The sequence below is a fragment of the Palaemon carinicauda genome, chromosome 1, assembly GCF_036898095.1.
Source record: "Palaemon carinicauda isolate YSFRI2023 chromosome 1, ASM3689809v2, whole genome shotgun sequence".
In the NCBI taxonomy this organism is placed as follows: domain Eukaryota; kingdom Metazoa; phylum Arthropoda; class Malacostraca; order Decapoda; family Palaemonidae; genus Palaemon; species Palaemon carinicauda.
The window spans coordinates 17,968,657-17,990,248 of record NC_090725.1 but is presented as its reverse complement, the minus strand read 5'-3'; the positions used below and the strand labels follow the sequence as shown (position 1 = coordinate 17,990,248).

At 44.1% G+C, this 21,592-nt stretch overlaps 1 protein-coding gene across 2 annotated transcripts in view; it reads left to right on the top strand.

Annotated features, from left to right (window-relative positions):
* The window catches only part of pn (exopolyphosphatase prune), a 135,655-nt gene that overhangs the window by 25,619 nt on the left and 88,444 nt on the right, over positions 1–21,592 (top strand). For both annotated transcript variants that reach the window (XM_068380599.1, XM_068380609.1), the window contains one exon: positions 7,991–8,118. In XM_068380599.1, coding sequence (XP_068236700.1) covers positions 7,991–8,118 — 128 coding nt within the window. The remainder of the gene's footprint in view (positions 1–7,990; positions 8,119–21,592) is intronic.

Genomic DNA, 21,592 nt, shown 5'->3' with positions numbered 1-21,592 from the left:
AGAGTCTCTGTGCTCTTTTCTTTCAGCAGGAGTGACGCCATGTCAAAGATCTGAGCTACTCTTTGCGCCTTTGTCTAAGTGCTTGTTTCCTGAAGTCTTAGTTAAGGAAATAGCCTTGTCTTTAGTGCAGAAGGACACCCACGATTTAGTTGCGTCCTCGGCTCGCAAAGTTCCCCCTTTGCCTGCCTTGTCTGCTAGACCTAGGATAGACACTCCAGCGTCCAGGTTTATTCCGCCCTTTCGTGGCAGAGCCCCCAGCAGGGGAGGTGCTCATGCTGAAGGGAAGAGAGGAAAGAGGAAAGGATCCAAGTCCTCGCGGGGCAGAGTCTGACTGCCCGCAACTTCAGACAGCAGTAGGTGCCAGACTCAAGAACTTCTGGCAGGCCTGGGAGAAGAGAGGCGCAAATCAACAATCTGTAAGGTTGCTCAGAGAGGGGTACAAAATCTCTTTTGTTCGCAGACCTCCTCTAGCGACGTCCCCCATCGATCTCTCTCCCAGGTACCGAGAGGAAGCAAAGAGACAAGCCCTGAAACTGGAAGTGTCTCTTTTACTAGAGAAGGGAGCGGTGGTCAAAGTCTCGGACCTTCAATCACCGGGGTTTTACAACCGTCTCTTCCTAGTACCAAAGAAGACAGGAGGTTGGAGACCGGTGCTAGACGTCAGTGCTCTGAATGTCACCATGGAGACCACAAAGTCAGTCTTAGCAGCGGTCAGAAAGGGAGACTGGATGGTCTCTCTCGACCTAAGGGACGCTTACTTCCACATCCCCATTCACTCAGATTCCCAACCTTTTCTGAGATTCGTCTTCGACGATGTGGTGTACCAGTTTCGGGCCCTGTGCTTTGGCCTAAGCACAGCTCCTCTCGTGTTTACGAGGCTTATGAGGAATGTGGCAAAATTCCTCCATTTATCGGACATCCGAGCCTCCCTTTATTTGGACGACTGGCTTCTCAGAGCCTCTTCCAGTCATCGCTGTCTGAAGGATCTCAATTGGACTCTAGATCTGACCAAGGAATTGGGACTCCTAGTCAACTTGGAAAAGTCCCAGCTGATCCCATCCCAAACTATTGTGTATTTAGGGATGGAGATTCACAGTCCAGTTTTTCGGGCTTTTCCGTCGGCCCCCAGAATAGATCAAGCCTTGCTCGTCATCCAGAAGATGTTGAAGAAATAACGTTGCTCAGTCAGGAATTGGATGAGTCTGGTAGGAACTCTATCATCCCTGGAGCAGTTTGTCTCGCTAGGAAGGCTACACCTCCGACCTCTACAATTCCATCTAGCTTTTCACTGGAAAAAGGACAAGACGCTAGAGGCGGTCTCGATCCCGATTTCCGAAAAGATAAAGACTTGTCTGACTTGGTGGAAAGACAATATCAGTCTACGAGAGGGTCTTCCCCTAGCAGTTCAGAAACCCAACCACGTTCTCTTCTCAGACGCATCGGACTTGGGCTGGGGCGCGACGCTGGACGGTCGGGAATGCTCAGGTCTGTGGAACTCGAGTCAGAGGAGCATACATATCAACAGCAAGGAGCTTTTGGCAGTTCACCTGGCCTTGAGAAGCTTCGAGAGTCTCCTTCGAGGCAAGGTGGTGGAGATCAACTCGGACAACACCACGGCCTTGGCGTACATTTCCAAACAGGGAGGTACCCACTCACTGACTCTGTACGAGATCGCAAGGGACCTGCTCATCTGGTCAAAAGATCGAGACATCTCCCTAGTAACGAGGTTCATCCAGGGCGACTTGAACGTTCTAGCAGATTGTCTCAGTCGGAAAGGTCAAGTAATTCCAACTGAATGGACCCTCCACAAGGATGTGTGCAAGAGACTGTGGACGACTTGGGGTCAACCCACCATAGATCTCTTTGCAACCTCTTTGACCAAGAGGCTTCCAATCTATTGCTCTCCAGTTCCAGACCCAGCAGCAATACATATAGATGCCTTTCTTCTAGATTGGTCACACCTAGACCTTTACGCATTCCCACCATTCAAGATTATCAACAAGGTACTGCAGAAATTCGCCTCTCACGAAGGGACAAGGTTGACGTTAGTTGCTCCCCTCTGGCCCGCGAGAGAATGGTTCACCGAGGTACTTCGATGGCTGGTAGACTTTCCCAGAAGTCTTCCTCTAAGAGTAGACCTTCTACGACAGCCGCACGTAAAGAAGGTACACCAAGGCCTCCACGCTCTTCGTCTGACTGCCTTCAGACTATCGAAAGACTCTCGAGAGCTAGAGGCTTTTCGAAGGAGGCAGCCAGTGCGATTGCTAGAGCGAGGAGAGCTTCTACCATTAGAGTTTACCAGTCGAAGTGGGAAGTCTTCCGAGACTGGTGCAAGTCAGTTTCCGTATCCTCGTCCAGTACCTCTGTAGCCCAAATCGCTGATTTTCTCTTATACCTGAGAAAAGGCCGCTCCCTTTCAGCTCCCACGATCAAGGGCTACAGAAGCATGTTGGCCTCGGTCTTCCGGCATAGAGGCTTAGATCTTTCCAACAATAAAGATCTTCAAGACCTCCTTAAGTCTTTTGAGACCTCTAAGGAACGTCGTTTGGCTACACTTGGGTGGAATTTAGACGTGGTCCTAAGATTCCTCATGTCAGACAGGTTTGAGCCTTTACATTCAGCCTCCCTGAAAGATCTCACTCTTAAGACTCTTTTCCTGGTATGCTTGGCCTCTGCTAAAAGAGTCAGTGAGCTTCATGCCTTCAGCAAGAACATCGGGTTTTCGTCAGAAAAAGCCACTTGTTCTCTGCAGCTTGGTTTCCTAGCCAAGAATGAGCTGCCTTCTCGTCCTTGGCCTAAATCTTTCGATATTCCTAGCTTATCGGAGATTGTAGGCAATGAACTAGAAAGAGTATTATGCCCTGTTTGAGCTCTTAAGTTCTACTTAGCTCGTACTAAACCTTTACGAGGCAAATCTGAAGCGTTATGGTGTTCGGTTAAGAAACCATCCTTACCTATGTCAAAGAATGCTTTGTCATATTTTATTAGATTGTTAATACGAGAAGCTCATTCACACTTGAGTGAGGAAGACCGATCTTTGCTTAAGGTTAAGACGCACGAGGTTAGAGCTGTAGCAACTTCCGTGGCCTTTAAGCAAAATAGATCTCTGCAAAGTATCATGGACGCAACCTTTTGGAGAAGCAAGTCAGTGTTCGCGTCATTTTACTTGAAAGATGTCCAGACTCTTTACGAGAACTGCTACACACTGGGACCATTCGTAGCAGCGAGTGCAGTAGTGGGTGAGGGCTCAACCACTACAATTCCCTAATTCCATATCCTTTTAATCTGTCTCTTGAAATGTTTTTTAATGTTGTTTTTATGGGTTGTTCGGAATGCTAAGAAGCCTTTCGCATCCTGGTTGATTTGGCGGGTGGTCAAAGTCATTTCTTGAGAGCGCCCAGATTAGGGGTTTGATGAGGTCCTGTTGTATGGGTTGCAACCCTTGATACTTCAGCTCCTGGGAGTCTGTCAGCATCCTAAGAGGATCGCTGGGCTCCGTGAGGAAGACAGACTTACAAGGCAGAGTAATCGTCTAAGTCGACTTCCTTACCAGGTACCTATTTATTTTGGTTTTGTTATATTGATAACTGTCAAAATGAAAAAACTCTTAGCTTATACGCTGTAAACATATTTAACTCTGGTCTCTACCCACCTCCTTGGGTGTGAATAAGCTATTATATATTCACCGGCTAAGTTAAATATTTAAAAATTATATTTTAATTATAAAATAAATTTTTGAATATACTTACCCAGTGAATATATAAATTAAACGACCCTCCCTTCCTCCCCAATAGAGACGCAGTGGGACGAGAAGAATTGAAGGTTGTGTTTACATGCGAGAGTGGTATCTGGCCGACAGTTGGCGCTGGTGGGCACACCCGCAACCTGCATAGCGATCGCTCGCGAGTTTTTTAAGTATGTTGTCTGTCGAGCCGCAGAGTTGCAGCTATTATATATTCACCGGGTAAGTATATTCAAAAATTTATTTTATAATTAAAATATCATTTTTCACCCCGGTGAACCTTCTCTAGGGTTGTAATAGCTTAATGGAAACGTCCCTGCCTGGGGTTCTGCCAGACTCTGGTTGGAGACCCGCTCAAGCTCAATAGTTTTTTAGTGTCTGCAACCATACCATCCTTGTGAGCAAAAGATGGGGGAGTTTGGGGGAGCCCATAGATCTACCTGCTGAGTCATCAACACCCATTGCCTGGCCCTCTCTAGTCCTAGTTTGGATGGAGAGGAGCCTTGGGCACTGATCATATGTATATATGGTAAGTGTCTAGGGTATTGTTAATGTTTGTCCCTTGCCTCTTCCATTCATGAGTAGCCTTTAAACCTTAAACCTATGGCAGTAAATTTTCCCGAATTGAACTTTCCTATATCCAGCCCATATGTCAACTAGTGTAATATTGCATGTGATTTGCACTGAACACCAAGTCTAGGTAATTGAGGGTAAAGATACACTTTTGCGAAGCTATCCTCCTCCTATTCATCTTCCCCTTCTCATTCTGATGATTTGTCTCAGAAGAAGGAGAGGAAAGAATTGAAGAATTTCAGGAATAGCATCTCTTCAAGCTGTCTCTACTCTCCTTTGAGAGAAGGAGATGGCTCCCACCCTATATCAAATCCTGTGTGAATCAAGGTACTAGCCCATTGGTCCAATACAGCTGATTACACAGCTCTATTTGTCTGAGGGATTGCCCGTTCTGAGCCGATCGCCTTCTCCAACTTATCACCCACGCAAATGTATGATCTAATTTATGTGGGACCAATCACCCATGCAATTGCTGATCTATCAAATGCTGATCGGTCCTTCAGCTAATCGGTACCTTATTACGGCCAATCACACGTAGCTAACAATTCCTTTGCCTGTGGTCTGTCACATGGGGCATGGTCGATATGTCCTGTATTAAGCTGATCACAGCACGCTTCAAATTATCGAAGTGCTTGAGCATCCTCTCTCTCTCTGTTTACATGAAATAATGGATACCGCTCAAGTTTTTTTCTTTCATAAGGTTCTGTACTTCAGTACTTCTGAAAGAAGAGACGCCACTGCTCAACCACTGCCTTGTACCAGTCCTGCATGCCAGTATGCTGTGGATTGTGCTGAGCCAGTCAGTGACTGGTGCTCACTCTAGGCTTCCAAGCACCAAGCATGGCTGACCACACGACTACACCCATCCACCAGAAGGAAGCTACGCTGTACTGCTTTTGCTTTCGGGTGGCCGGGCTTGTTTCCCATACATGGAACAAGACCGATCACTTCCCAATTCATTGTCTGCTTCCTTATTATAAGATCTTGGATCCATTTATATTTGACTGTCTATATTTAAGAGAGAGGAAACAAACTGAGAGTGGGTTGACAAGTACATTGTCTTTAGCCTTTCGGTACCATCTATCGACTATCAGTCGATTGTGGTAGCACCTTTTTGGGACAGAGACAATAGGTACTTTGAGGATTGGATATGTGCTGGACTCATCTTTTATCTCTAAGGAGGGTGATCAGATAGCAGTGGAAGGGGATGCCAAATATCAGTACTCATTCATGTATTGTTTGTCATCCCTTAAGAACTCTGGTATTTTGAGGGGAATTGTAGAAATGGTATCTGGCTTGGTTTTAGGAAGGTCCTGGCCTTCTCCAAATCCCAGCAATGACCAGTAGCAGGTTCTTCCTCCAGAATGGGTTGGAACCTACTTCATCCATTCTTTCCCCTCCTAGGCTCAGTACAGGAGGGATGCTAAGAGGAAGAAGAAAGGGGAAACAATGCAGAGGTAGGAGGATGCCTTGCCTTGCACATTCCCTCCCTCTTCCATCCAAATCTGTTCATTACCTATACCTTCCAGGTTCAGTCTCTGGTCATGTCACATATATAGAGTGATCGTGTATGCTTATGCTAGAAGTCTTGTATGACCAAGTCTAGCCCTCTCTGTTGGCTCTTCACGAGTTGTCTCGGGGACGGAGCATGAGTTTCTACTCCTCTGAGTCGAACCAATAATTGTCAGGGCATGTTTAGTTGGAACCTTTACTCCATCACCATATTCCAGAGAGGAAGACTTCCCACTTTTGGTGACTCAAGGGACTTGTAATGCATGCAGGCCTTCAGTCATTCCAAAAGTGCTTCTTTTATTCCTTAGATTTACTTGTACTCATATCAGTGAACTTAGAGTTAGTGTACCTGCTTCTAAGTTGCAAGAACAACTGTTTACAATATGAGAAGAGTGATTTTGCTCTCTCTTCTTTATCCTCTACCAACTCCTTTCCCCTCTTATTATCTTCTTTAGACACTTCTTCAAAGGAAAAGTACAGTATTCCCTCATGTATCGCTGATAATTGGTTCCAGGTAACCCCCGCTGTAGGTGAAAATCTGCTAAGTAGCGATGCCCTGTTTATCTTATCATTTACGTATATTTTAAACCTTTATAAACCTCCTTCATACTTAAATTAGACCGCCCTCTAATCTGTATTATCTTTTCCCGCACTCATATAGTATTATACAAAAAACACTTCTGTGTATGAAAATTTTCTTTGTGAATAGTACACGTACAGTTTAAAGTCTATAAGCTGTTACAGTAAGCATTATTATAAGTTATTTAATCAAATTTTTAATTTTACATTCTCTCTCTCTCTCTCTCTCTCTCTCTCTCTCTCTCTCTCTCTCTCTCTCTCTCTCTCTCTCTCTCTCTCTCTCTCTCTCGTTTTTTTTTTTAATTTTACATTCTTCCTCTCTCTCTGTGAGTATGATGAGGTTCTACTCACTATTGAAGGTATTGCTGCTGGTCTTGAATGAGGATTATGATATTCTTCTCATCTTTCTTAATATAGGGAACGGTCGACTCAGTGATGTAATCAAACGGTGGAGAGCCTGATAGGACAGTTTTCTTCTTGGATAGTACCTGTCGGGACTTAACCCGGACTCCATACCCTAGGTGAAGGTAAGATTTTTCAAACATCTTCCCCATTCCTGCTGAGAATAGGAACTCTGTCCTTGCTCATAGATAGTTTTTGCCTCCTTATGGAGCCAGTAACGGAGCTTACTAGTTAATCAATTCCATCTGGGTTCGTCAAGTGAAGCTACTGCTGTGGACAGCTACTGCTTTGGTACTGGGTGCAGGTGAGTGGCCCGACACACACCAATCACCAGCATCGAAGGCCAAGTAAAGTTAGGGTATACGCTTCCCTTGAAGCCCCTTCCTCCATCAGGAGGAGCTGGCAGTACCTACCCAGTGATCATTTGCCTGGGACTTTGTCAATCAGACTGTGAGCTGGGTATGACAGATGTTCTTGACATACTGGAAAATAGCACTCGATCTCAAATTAAAATGATAACCTGGTAGAGCCTTTGACCCAAGATAAGGATATTGTAATGGTAATCATGGAATATCTATTGTAATCATGAAACATCTATTAGAGTATGTGGCCAAGGATTAGAGAGCAAGCACTGGTGAAATCCCCCCTTCACCTTGGATTGCTGTATAACACCAGATTTTGTACTAGTAATGTTATATCTTGACTCTCCCTTCCTTCACTACTAGAAAAGAAGGAGAATCATGATATGAGTAGAATGTGTAGTATATTTAATGTATAAGATAATGCTTATCTAAAATACTATTGAGGAGGAACTAATCAAGAAAGCTAGGAACATTACATGGGGATGAGGAGTTGGGGCCTCAGGTGATCAGATGGATGGGTGTGGTAAGGAGGGATATGGGTGGGATGGGACTGTAGGGAAAATGATGCACGGAATAGAAAACTTGTAGAAAGTTCATTCGAGCTGCTGACCCTACTAGATAGTGGGATTAATAAGATTGGAAGAAAATGGGTGGTATGACTCATGGAACTAGCAGATTATGGGCATACATAGAATGTATGTTTGTATTGTAATAAGCATTTAAATAAGTTAAAAATTATATGTCTATAATGTTATGTTGTTCTTTGACTGATCATGTCTGCAATTTAAGGTAACCTAGTAATCTTTTTATTTCTTTTTAGGGTGATGATGAAGAGAACTGGGCCATAGTTCCATCACTAAATATTCAACAGGAAGACTATCCTCTTAAGACTGAAGTGTCTTATTGGTTGAGTAAGCATGGTGTCACCCAAGAGCATATTATATTCAGGTAATGGATACAGTATTATTCTCATTGAACCAGAAACATTTTTATCAGATTTTTTTTTATGGGGTGGTGTAAATAAATCTGCCTTAGATCACATCTACTCCAAAGCATCGTACTAGCTCTTTCTCCATTACTTCCAAAGCTTTCCTGATTGTCTCATTTTATTACTCTCCTATCTCATACCTTTCTACTTAATAGCTTTGTCCATTTTTTCATCCCATCCCCTAACCATTATGTGGCGAACCACTTCCCAAACATAAACAATAAATCTCAAAAACTTAACTTTGCCAAGGGATGGAGAGACTTTGTCATGATTTACTATTTCTATAAAAGGAAATAGGCTGTGGTACATTATCTGTCTTGCAAAATATGGATTTGAGTCTCAATTAATGGAATTTTAAAGATAATTCTTTTATTTCTATTCTTTCTTGATGTTCATATATTGCTTTGCGTTTGAAGCTGACTTGTATCAACATTAACCAAAAAAAAGTACTAAATATTTCCAGTTTTCATCCCCTTAAGAGGCTTGTACCTCTTGGCCATCAATGCGCCAAATTGCGACTCACTTTAACAAACTACAGTACTTTGTGGCAAGATCTTACCCACTTCTCTATAATCTGGAAGTCTACATAAAGATTCTATTCTCTTGACTTCATTAGTTAGTGGGGAGAAGGGAGGGCATTCATATAAACTTCAGGGGGGTATTGAAATAGAAAATGCAATAGATAAAATTTAGTTAATTTTTATGATAGAAATAGAAAATGTAATCATGAAAATTCCTTATGTTTGTATGAACCTCCCCTGATGTTCGTATTGCTTGCTCCCACACTCTGATGAAGGTGGGTCATGAAAGAAAAATAAAAAATACAAATACAAAATATCTCTTAGTTACCCTAGATTTACCTCTAGCCGGTGGCTTAGGTACCAAATTATTACAAATAATGTTATAATTAAATCTCCAGTTGTGCCTACATGAATACAAACTCTTGTTCTTTACATAGGGGTAATTGCAATAGTGAAGCTGGAATACAGTTATAGACATTAACAAAATGTCAACAACTTATTGGGTTCTTACCAATTTGTAGCAGGGAAGCACCCTCCTTCCTGCTCATCACTGCAGTACCACTTTATGATTTCATCTGAGGTTGAGAGTGGATGTTCTCTTCCATGCTCTGGAGTATTGGCTAAAAATTGAACTTTTCCTCTTCCTTTTCAGGAGTGTAAATTGTGCATATTTTAACCGAGGATGCCAGACATACAAACTTGCCTAGACATGGTGGGACCCTCACCAATTTTGCCCTCATGCAGAGGACACTTCTGCAGAGTCTTCTTCATGCAAAGAGTGTTGAGAGAGGTGATCCTCCCAGGTGGAGTGGTATGGCAGGAGGAAGAAGAAGAAATCCAAAAGGGATTCTTTGCCTTTGGGGTCTTCCTTGAAGTTGAAAAAGGTTCAACCTCTCTCCCTTTTGCCTGATACCCTCCCTTCTGGCTCTTCTCGCTCATCTTCCTTTGGAGGGCAATAAAGTTAGAGCGGCAGCCCTTTTACCCTGGGGTTACCTTTGGGTCAGGAGGCTCTTCCCAACAGAATTTTACGAGACTGAGTTCTCATACCCTCGTTCGTGATAAAAAGTACCACACTCGTTCCCTTCCCTCTTCCGACAGTTCCCAAGAGACGACAAAATCCTCGCCATCGCTAAGGAAGACAACAGCCTAGCTCCACCCTCATTTGAACAGAGTAAGGATGTGAGCAGGCCTTCTCAACAACTTCACCGAGACAGCTGTCCACACACAAGGTCTCTGTGCGTACTGGCTCAGACTGTACGGCCTTCCACACATACCAAAGACTCCACACTCATTCTCATTGATTAACAAACATGAGTTCGATGACATTGGCAGAGTGCTTGTCTCCTGCCGACCGACTCTCCACTCAACTGGGATCTACTCTCTGTCTTCACGATCAAGGAACATCAGACTGTCTTGTTCAGCTGTCTCTTATTGACTGACCCTCCATGCACCAGGGATCCACTTACACTTTGCATCCATGCACACCTTGGATCCACACTCACCTGGGATCCATGCACATTTGATCCAAGCATACTTGGTATCCACGTGCACTTTGGATCCTCATGCACCTGGAGTCCACGGTCACATGGGTTCCTCACACATCTGGGGTTCACTCATACCTAAAATCCATGTATACTGGGGTTTCACTCGTACCTGGAATCCATGTGTACTAGTGGTCCACTCATACTCCAGCTGGAATCCATGAGTACCTGGGGTCCACATGCACGTGTGATTCACTCGCTCGTCTGCCTTTATGCGCTCAGTGTTCACGCAATTGGCCTCCATGCGATCAGCCTCTAAGCGATGGGTCACTATGCTTTAGGGCACCACACCTCAGTAATTGTAACTTTTAAATATTTAACTTAGCCGGTGAATATATAGCTGCAACTCTGTTGCTCGACAGACAAACTCTACGGAAAAAACTCGCCAGCGATCGCTACACAGGTTGCGGGTGTGCCCAACAGCGCCATCTGTCGACCAGATACCCAGCTCTTATGTAAACAAAGACTCAATTTTCTCTCTGTCGAGGTGTCGACAAGACGTACTTTACTCGCTGTTGAAACCTGGAGTTTTTCCCATCATATTTGGTGAAGTACTATATTCTGGTTTGAGCTTTCGCAGTGCAGGTGTTTTATCTTCATCTTAAATCTTGAACTCATTTTGGATAGATTTAATTTTGGTGACAAAGAGAGTATGGACTTTCTTTCACTTTTAAATGGCCGACCCTTCTCTTAGACGGAAGTGTGTTTAGGTTTTTAGTAATTATCTTATCACGTTATAAATTAATTATAGATTTTCCTCTTCGATTAACTTTCCATTTATAATAAACATAAAAAATAAATTTTAATGTTTTGTTTATATGCGACCTTTCCTGAGAGTAGGCGGTCTTAACTTGGAAACCGAAGTTAATCAACGTTGAGCCCTTTATATCGTAAATAGCTTTTAAAGAGCTAAGGATTTAAAACTTTTTAAATGAAATATTTTATGAAAGAATTTCTTTGAATAGTCTTCGTACCTTTTTCAAAGATGAACTAACGTTTAGTTTATTTATGCTACGCAGTTGTTGACGTTCAGGACGTTCAACATGCGCTCTATCGTTACGATAGAGAGAGAGTGTATCACGGTTTCACTTTGCAGAAAGAGTAAATCGATTCTGACGTTTTGTTCATTCTTTCTAAGCTTAAATGTTTTAAATTCTATTTTAAAGGAACTTTTTAATTGAAAAACCTTTCAGTTTTTTCCTTTGGTCAAATAACATGTTTTTTTTTGACGAAATGTAATTGGGCTCTTCTCTTAGGTGCGAAATCAAGAGATAAAGAGAGAGAAAGTTAGAGACGGAGGGAGAGAGAGGAGAGAAAACGTTCCGTTCAAGCGGGTAACGTTGTTCTCGAGTTGCTCTCGTCCCTAGTCTCGGTACGGGGAGAAAGGATAAAACGTTTTTAGTTTTTATTCTCGTCCCCAGGCTATATGTGGTTAGAGATTGAAAACGTAGTTTTGAAGGAACTAGTGTCTAGTCTCTTCCCCAGCCACTGAAATTTTTATCTTAAAATATGTTTTCTGTTTTTTGCTGGTATTAATGAGCTTGCATTATACGACTGATTTCGCAATTACTACCTTTTGATAAGGGTAGAATTGCGTGCTTCAGGTAGAAATCAGTAAAAGTTTCGATTTCAGTGAAATAAGTGCAAAACAGAAAATCGAAGTGATAAAGTGATATTGCGCAAAGTGTTACAGTGTTGCGTCCGAGGGTTCGTCTGTTCGTGCCTGTCGTTCACCTAGTCCGGGACCTCTTGCAAGCTCCCTAGCAGGGGAGAAGTAATGTCGAACGACTTATGGGTTCGAGAGGCCTTGATCAACGAACAGACGTTTCCCTCTATGGTATCGGGTGTATCTTACCAAGATCTCCCCTACCATAAGGCGAGAGAGACGTTTTTTCTCCTCGTCATCCGAAGGCTTTTCGCATAAGAAACCTGTAACAAGGTTTCGAAGCCCTTAAGCGAAAGTCGGTCCTTTCAGGACAGGTCCAGCGTCCTGGTTACAGCCATTAGGACAGCTCTGACCCTATGCAGTCATCGGATAACTGCTCGCCGCCTAACAAAAGCGTAACACAGACTCCGAGAGTCTTTTTTGTTGGCAAAGTGTTGCGGTCACAGACGTTAACCTCGTCTCTTACCACAACCATTTCCGTTGATCCTTAATGGGTTGTACGGCAAGACATGCAGAATATGCTTGCCTCCCTTATGGAAGACTATTCTGCCGATTAGTCCGATGAGTCTAGCCGTTTATCTCATCGATATCCTGGCTTTCAGCCAACCTAACGTTCCTTTGTGCTTCCTGTTGACGTTGGCGTAGCTAAGTCACGTCAGTCAGGTTGTTTAGAACCACACTCGATGCGGTCTCGTGTGGATTTTCAGCCGCATTTGGACGTTAGGCCACTTGCTGATGCTCCTGTTGACGTTCAGGACGTTCGCTAACAATCGGAGTTGACTTGTTTTGACGCTGTGCGTCAACCTCCGCATTCTAGAGTTGTTTTGACTGCTCAGTCTAGGCAGTCAAAGCAGTCTCGAGTGGACGCTGTGCGTCCTCACGCACCTGTTGTGGTTGACAGTTCAGTTGTTGACAGTTCACAGACTGTCAAGCAGTTACATGACGTTGCGTCCTGGTCCGCTACTAATGCACCAGTGCGTGTGGACTCTGCTTGTAAAACATTGCCACCACGGTAGGTCTCTCCCTTGCTTGAGACTCAGCTTTTATCGGACAAGGTTCCTGTAAATGAGGAAGTTGCTGTTCCCCCTCCTACTGATATTCTCTTGAGGACTCTGTCAGACGGAGAGGAGACTAAAGCTGCTTATCCCTCTATGGACTTTAATTAAATCATGATGATTTTTTTTAAGGATCTTTGTCCGGATCTTTTTGTAACTGCTGCTCCTCGTTCGCCTAAACGTCAGAGCTTACACTAGGCCTAGCTACTTCGAAGCCGTTGTTTATAAGCTAGTGCTCTCTCGCTCTCCTAGAGAGCTTTACGTTTGCTAGGCGACTGGTTTATCACCAGGAGGAGTTTGGGGGATACAGCCTTTGCTTTCCCTTCTTTTAAACTGGCTTATAGAGCGAGAGTCTGATATGACACGAGAGAAGTTCTCGGCTTGGGAGTTCATGTCTCTGCCCAGATAGACTTCTCAAATCTCGTAGACTCTCCCTGGCGCCTGGCCAGGAGACGCTCCAAGTTTTTTACAGGTCAACTTCACAACTGTTTTTCGAGCCTTTGATGTTTTGCTGTACAATTATGTCATGCATAAACAAGGCTTTCAGGGATGGAAAGCGGTACCGCCTCAGTCGCTAACCCCGTCTGTTGCCGCACTTGCTCCCGTAGACCCTAAATGGGCTTTGCTGCAAGACATGCAGTCCAAGCTTGCGTCCTTGATAGAGGACTTTAATGCGGAGAAGGTTGCTGCCGAACCTTCTGGTCAACAACCTTCCAACCGGTCGGTTGTGCGTCCTGTTGACGCTGAGGTAACCTTCTCGCGTCTACCAGTTGAGGTGGTTCCTCCACCGAGGCGACCCAGTGTGGGTTGCCAGCCGCATGTTGACGTTAAGCGACGCTCGGAGGTGGTTGTTGACGTTCAGGACGTTCAACAACCAGCAGAGGTGACTTGTTTTGACGCAGTGCGTCAACCTCAGCAACCCGGTATGGTGTTGACTGCACAACCCAGACGGTCTAGACAGTCTTGGGTGGACGCTGTGCTTCCTCGCGCACCCATGGTTGTTGACAGTTCACAGACTGTGCAGCAGTTCCATGATGTTGCGTCCGGCTCCGTCACGCATGCACCAGTGCGACCGGACTCAGCGAGCCAGACATTGCCCACTCCGTTGCCGTTTCCTCATCAGTTTTCGGATGAGGAACTATCTGATGAGGACGTTGCTGAACAACAAGACGATCAGCCCCCAGAATAGATCAAGCCCTGCTATCCATCCAGAAGATGCTGAAGAAGGAACGCTGCTCATTCAGGCTGTGGATGAGTCTGGTAGGGACGCTGTCATCCCTGGAACAATTTGTGTCACTAGGAAGACTACACCTCCGTCCTCTTCAATACCATCTAGCTTTTCACTGGGAAAAGGACAAGACGCTAGAAGCGGTCTCGATCCCGATTTCCGAAAAGTTAAAGTCTTGTCTGACTTGGTGGAAGGACAATATCAACCTAAGATAGGGTCTTCCCCTGGCTGTTCAGACTCCCAACCACGTTCTCTTCTCGGACGCATCGGACGTGGGCTGGGGCGCGACACTAGACGGTCGGGAATGCTCAGGACTGTGGAACTCGAGTCAGAGGAGCATGCATATCAACTGCAAGGAGCTGTTGGCAGTACATCTGGCCTTGAAAAGCTTCAAGTCTCTCCTTCGAGGCAAAGTGGTGGAAGTAAACTCAGACAACACCACGGCCTTGGCGTACATCTCCAAACAAGGAGGTACCCACTCACTGACGTTGTACGAGATCGCAAGGGACCTACTCATCTGGTCAAAAGGTCAAGACATCTCCCTAGTAACGAGGTTCATCCAAGGCAACTTGAATGTCATATCAGATTGTCTCAGTCGGAAAGGGCAAGTAATTCCAACAGAATGGACCCTCCACAAGGATGTGTGCAAGAGACTTTGGGCCACTTGGGGCCAACCAACCATAGATCTCTTTGCAACCTCGCTGACCAAGAGGCTTCCAATCTATTGCTCCCCAGTCCCGGACCCAGCAGCAATACATATAGATGCCTTCCTCCTAGATTGGTCACATCTGGATCTCTACGCATTCCCACCGTTCAAGATTGTCAACAAGGTACTGCAGAAGTTCGCCTCTCACGAAGGGACAAGGTTGACGTTAGTTGCTCCCCTCTGGCCCGCGAGAGAATGGTTCACCGAGGTACTTCGATGGCTAGTAGACGTTCCCAGAAGTCTTCTTCTAAGGGTAGACCTTCTACGTCAGCCACACGTAAAGGAGGTACAACAAAGCCTCCACGCTCTTCGTCTGACTGCCTTCAGACTATCGAAAGACTCTCGAGAGCTAGAGGCTTTTCGAAGGAGGCAGCCTGTGCGATTGCTAGAGCAAGGAGAGCGTCTACCATTAGAGTCTACCAATCGAAGTGGGAAGTCTTCCGAGACTGGTGCAAGTCAGTTTCTGTATCCTCGACCAGTACCTCTGTAGCTCAAATAGCTGATTTTCTCTTATACCTGAGAAAAGGACGATCCCTTTCAGCTCCCACTATCAAGGGCTACAGAAGCATGTTGGCATCGGTCTTCCGGCATAGAGGCTTAGATCTTTCCAACAATAAAGATCTTCAAGACCTCCTTAAGTCTTTTGAGACCACCAATGAGCGTCGTTTGGCTACCTCTGGATGGAATTTAGACGTGGTGCTAAGATTCCTCTTGTCAGACAGGTTTGAGCCGTTACAATCAGCCTCCCTGAAAGATCTCACTCTAAAGACTCTTTTCCTGGTATGCTTAGCCTCAGCTAAAAGAGTCAGTGAGATTCAAGCCTTCAGCAAGAACATCGGATTTTCGTCAGACAAAGCCACCTGTTCGCTGCAACTTGGTTTTCTAGCCAAAAATGAGCTGCCTTCTCGGCCTTGGCCTAAATCTTTCGATATTTCCAGCTTATCGGAGATCGTAGGCAATGAACTAGAAAGAGTCTTATGCCCTGTTAGAGCTCTTAGGTTCTATTTAAAGCGTACCAAACCTTTACGAGGCCAATCTGAAGCTTTATGGTGTTCAGTTAAGAAACCATCTTTGCCTATGTCAAAGAATGCTTTATCCTACTTTATCAGACTGTTAATACGAGAAGCTCATTCACATCTGAGTGAGGAAGACCAAGCTTTGCTTAAGGTGAAGACGCACGAAGTTAGAGCTGTTGCAACTTCCGTGGCCTTTAAGCAAAATAGATCTCTGCGAAGTATAATGGACGCAACCTATTGGAGAAGCAAGTCAGTGTTCGCGTCTTTTTATCTAAAGGATGTCCAGTCTCTTTACGAGGACTGCTACACACTGGGACCATTCGTAGCAGCGAGTGCAGTAGTGGGTGAGGGCTCAACCACTACAATTCCCTAATTCCATATCCTTTTAATCTTTCTCTTGAAATGTTTTTAATGTTGTTTTTATGGGTTGTCCGGAAGGCTAAGAAGCCTTTCGCATCCTGGTTGATTTGGCGGGTGGTCAAAGTCATTTCTTGAGAGCGCCTAGATTAGGGGTTTGATGAGGTCCTGTTGTATGGGTTGCAACCCTTGATACTTCAGCTCCTAGGGGTCGATCAGCATCCTAAGAGGATCGCGAGGCTCCGTAAGGAAGATGTACTTAAAAGGCAGAGTAATCGTTCAAGTCGACTTCCTTACCAGGTACCTATTTATTTTGTTTTTGTTATTTTGATAACTTCTAAAATGAAATAAAAAACTCTTAGCTCATAAAATGTAAACACATATTACTGGTCTCTACCCACCATCCTGGGTGTGAATCAGCTATATATTCACCGGCTAAGTTAAATATTTAAAAATGATATTTTAATTATAAAATAAATTTTTGAATATACTTAGGCTACCCGGTGAATATATAAATTAAATGACCCTCCCTTCCTCCCCAATAGAGACGCAGTGGGACGAGGAGAAAATTGAGTCTTTGTTTACATAAGAGCTGGGTATCTGGTCGACAGATGGCGCTGTTGGGCACACCCGCAACCTGTGTAGCGATCGCTGGCGAGTTTTTTCCGTAGAGTTTGTCTGTCGAGCAACAGAGTTGCAGCTATATATTCACCGGGTAAGTATATTCAAAAATTTATTTTATAATTAAAATATCATATTTAAGGCACCTGTCACCTTTTTCTTCTCAGTGTTTTATGCTGACATGTCAAGACCTTCCTACACTCCAAGACTTGACAAACGACATGGGACCTTTCCCGCTAGTTCTTGTGTTTTGAGTTGAAGCATGTGACTTCACCTGCCAGTTCCTTAGGATGCAAAGCAGTTGCTGTTGAGTATTAAGTAGTTCCACCATATATTGTTGTGTTATGTAAGACTTTGTGGTGTATTTCAGAAAGCATTAGGTGTTAATAAAGAGGATAGGGAAATAGGTCAACTGGTATTTGTCTGTTATCAAGGTGAATTTGCTCTACTGCTGATGAGAAGTATTCAGGATAGCAGGGACCTGGAAGATACCTTTCTATCAGCTTTGCCAGTCTCCAATCAGACAAAAATGCCAAAGCTGTCTTTTGTCCTCCCCGTTCCCTCCAAGAGATTCATGTGTTGCATGGACATAAAAAAATTAAAAGAATTAAATGTACAGTATTCCTTGAATATAAACTATAAGTTCTCTCTTCTCAGCCCCTTCCTTAATTTTTTTCTGCTCACCTATTAATGCCACTGTAGTTTTTGCTTACACTGACATTAAGTAAGAGAACTCACATGGTTAGAGGAATACTGAAGACTGTCTCTCTTTCAATGATGACTATGCTCAGCTAACACCACCACACTGTAGGTAGTACAGTGCAGTATAACTTAAGTAAAAATTGAAATTTATGTGTATGGAACATGAAAATTATCTTAGAAATGTAATTTTGAAGACAGAAATTAGGAATACTAATGCTATAAATCTTTATAGTAGTTTTTGTGACCATGTATTTAAGATTTGTAGAAAAATTTAATTTCCAAAAGTAGGACATCTCTTGACATGACAAATATCTATTTTCTTTAGATTAATATAACTGTATTGTGATTTCTTTTACTTCATTCAGTATTTTTCTTCCTACACAAACAGGAACCTTCACCCTTTAATTGGGTCATGTTATAACTTAATGAGGTGGTGTTAGTTGGAGAGTGGCAGGTAAGCCCCACCCACCCCACAGGCCAATGAATGCTCACATTGTTTTCAGCAGCCAGATAGTTCAGATGTACTTCCTTCGGCCTCATCTGGGCATTTAAATCTTTCGATTTTCTTTTAGATAAATGTGTAGGCAAATTGTTGTGTTTGAGGGATAATGTATTTATATGGAAGGAAGGATTTACAGTTATTTCACAATAACTGTACCTGTGCGACAGTTTACCATGCAAACCTGCCGATATCCACATTCTTGTTCCTGTTAAATAGCATTCCTGTTTGCTGTCTTGTGATAAGGGTGACTATAATATTAAGGAAATTGGCAATCCTTAGACAGCTGCCACCAAGTGTGAAGGGGAAGGTCACCAATCTTCTTACTTTCAGTATCTTCCCAGTTCTTGAAAGGCACAAAGGACATACTGCCTGGTTGTGCTGTCTCTTCATGGAGTTCATGTTATATCTTCAAGGTGAACTTTAAGTTCTTCTGTCTCCTTAGCCTCATCTTCTTGAGAGTCTTTGCTGCTACTTCTAGAGGAGAAGTTGAATAGATCATTAAGGCTCTCCAGATAGACCAATCAGTAGAGGTCACGTATCCATGACTCCTACTGTCTCTCTCCCCGTGTGAGACAGTGGAGTACCAGGAACCTCCCGTCTTGAGCAAAAGATGCCCTGTGTACTCGATATAGGTGTTCATACACCTTTTACATATGCTCAAGTCTCATTCCGGGAGAAGTGAGTGCCGAGGGTTGTTCCATAGAAGAAAGAAACATCGGCATGTACCACTCGTACATTGTTAATCGGGAGTATGGAAGCCACCCTTCTTCCTCCTTTCTGGATGATCTTTCTCTTTTGGGAGAGAGAGGGAAGCGTTTTTCCTTACAGGAAGAAACATCGGTACAGGCCACTTCTGCACCTGTGTTTGGTCCTTTAGGAGGGCATCAGTAGTATATAAGCAGACCATCTCAATACTGTCACTAAAACAGCTCTTCTAGTGCAAGGTCTCCACGCATGCCGACTTTGGACTGTTCTGCCTTCCACACACACCTGGGCTTTTCATGCATCTGAGGTTCATACTCACCTGAGATCCATGAGCTCTGTCTCCACGATTGACATAAGTGTGATGATATCGGCAGACCGTCGGTCTCCTGTGAATGACCTTGCATATACCTGGGATCGACGCACTCGGAATCCATGATCTATGAACACGAGCGTAATTACGTCATTGAGGACAACAGCAGACTGTCTTGTCATAGACTTCTTCCTCACTGGTCTCCTGCTAACTAACCCTCCATGCACATGGAATCCATGCACTTGTCGGTCTCTAAGCCATCGGCCTCCCTGTGATCAGACACCATGTGCTAGAGGTCCTCACGCTTACACTTCAGTAAGCGTAGTGTTTGAGTCAGAGGGCGCCTGTCACCTGCTTCTTCTTCATGTTCTATACTAACGTATTAAGATCTTCCGATGCCAGTCTATGTCATGAGATCCTCTCGTGCTCCGAGACTGGACAACAACATGAGACCTTCCCCTCATCCTTATGATTTGAGTTGTATCGAGCGACTTTTCATGATTGCTCTTACAATTATCGAGAATCCACATCGCATACATGTTATCATTCCCTAAGGGAAAAAGCTTCAGCACTTCCTGCTCCTTCTTGTTCTGAGCACTCTCATGGCTAGCTGGAATGAAGGGTGCTACCCTTTTCCACTATCCTGGATGATCAACAAAGGGAACTGAAGTATACTCGTTCACATTCCCTTATCACCTCACCTGTTCTTGTACTTTTTCTTCACCTGAAGCCTAACCCTCCAGATGTGACGCCTGCCACCCCAAAGAGAAGAAAGCTATAGTCAACAAAGCAAAGAACAACTGATCAGACCGAGTCTCACGACACATCGACCGATTCCCCCACATAGTTTCGTGGGAGGAACCGCACTACCAAAACCTGTCTCTTCTCAGGAGGGTATTTTAGTATGAGATATAAAATGTCATGTTCCTGCTACCAGTGCTAGGTCTCATGTGAGATCAAGCACTACCAGAATCTGACTCACCAGGAGGATATTTCAATACGAGATACAGGATATCACATTCCTGGTACCAGTGCTAGGTCTCATGTGACATCAAGCACGAGTATTGCTGTTTAAAATGTGAGCAGCTACCCTTGTCTTTCTCCTACACCAGAACATTTCCAGGATGCTTCAGAAACCCCAAGGCTTTAAAGAAGGTCGAGAGAACCACTGGTACGTACCAAAAACGTACCCTCTCAGGAAGACAATCTTGGTACGTTCATGCCTCATACAAAAAGTGGAAGTTTTTTATCAGTAACACTTCCTTATCGGAGAACACTGTTGGCCGCGCGATACAAGTCGGGTAGCTGGCAGTCACCCTCGCAGGATGCTTCATTGAAGCCAACCCTTCGAAGAATATCAAGAGATTCACAGGTATGTACTTGAAATGTATATACTTAGGTAAACGATCCTGGCACATTCTCAATTTTATGCGAGGTAAGATTCTTTGTATCAGGAACATTCCTTCCCAGAGAATATGTTTTGATATGCAGTACAGGTCTTAGTATGAGACCCAACACATGGATGATAACTGCCCTTGTCCCCTTTCCTCTTCAGAGAGGTGACAACCCAGTAGGAGCATGGTGGAACCATTGTTAATGTAATAACTTTACCAAACCGCCTTGACCCAGCTGACAGATCCCATGACACGATCACCACCCACACAATCTCCGTAATACCGGCCTTTCACATCGCCACGGGTCTCCACGGTCTCCATTACCGCTTTAGCTGTCTCATTGTGACAAGTCACTGGGGATCGGTCTTCTATGTGATTAGATCTCGTATGCCTGTCTTTCTGTGACTTTCAGTTTACAGAACTTCTAGTATCTGCTTTGTTATAGCTTTTCCAGTCAACAATACTGGTGAAAGAGTAAGCTATGATTGTTCTCATTGCTTATTCACGACCACCGAGGTTTCCTTATGGTCTTCCCTCCTCGTTTCTTCTTTACTGGAACATTACGATTGCGTTCTCTCCCCTCAAGATAGGATTTCTTTCATTTGCTCTCTAATGTGTTTTTTTCATTTTCTACAGGGTCTCCCGTACGTCATGATCGGGAGTCTCGTTATAAGGTCAGGTTCCATGCCACCAGGAACCATGCAATTGCAAACCAAGCAATTAGGAACCACATGATTGGGACTTGCATTAGTTTTTGGTTGATCCTTACTTTTAAATCACCAGGGAACTAGTACACCTGTCATCTATTTTCTGTTCTTTTCCAGCAGTTCCAGCCCAGAGGCCTTCCAACACGCTGGAATCTTTCAGTGCTCGAGATCCTCATAGGCGCTGAGACTGTTCCTTAACTTGTCTTCTCATGCTCAGAGATCAATCCAGGATATGAGATCTTCTCACACTAAGTTTTTACCAGACACCAAGATCTTCCATCTGGTTAAAGCAATAGGGATTTGAACAGGTGACTTCTCAGGTCTGATCTCAGCACTCGTACAAGGACCTAGGTACCACATCATACTCGCATGGTTGTCAGCAAAGATCCTCTCCAACTAAGGA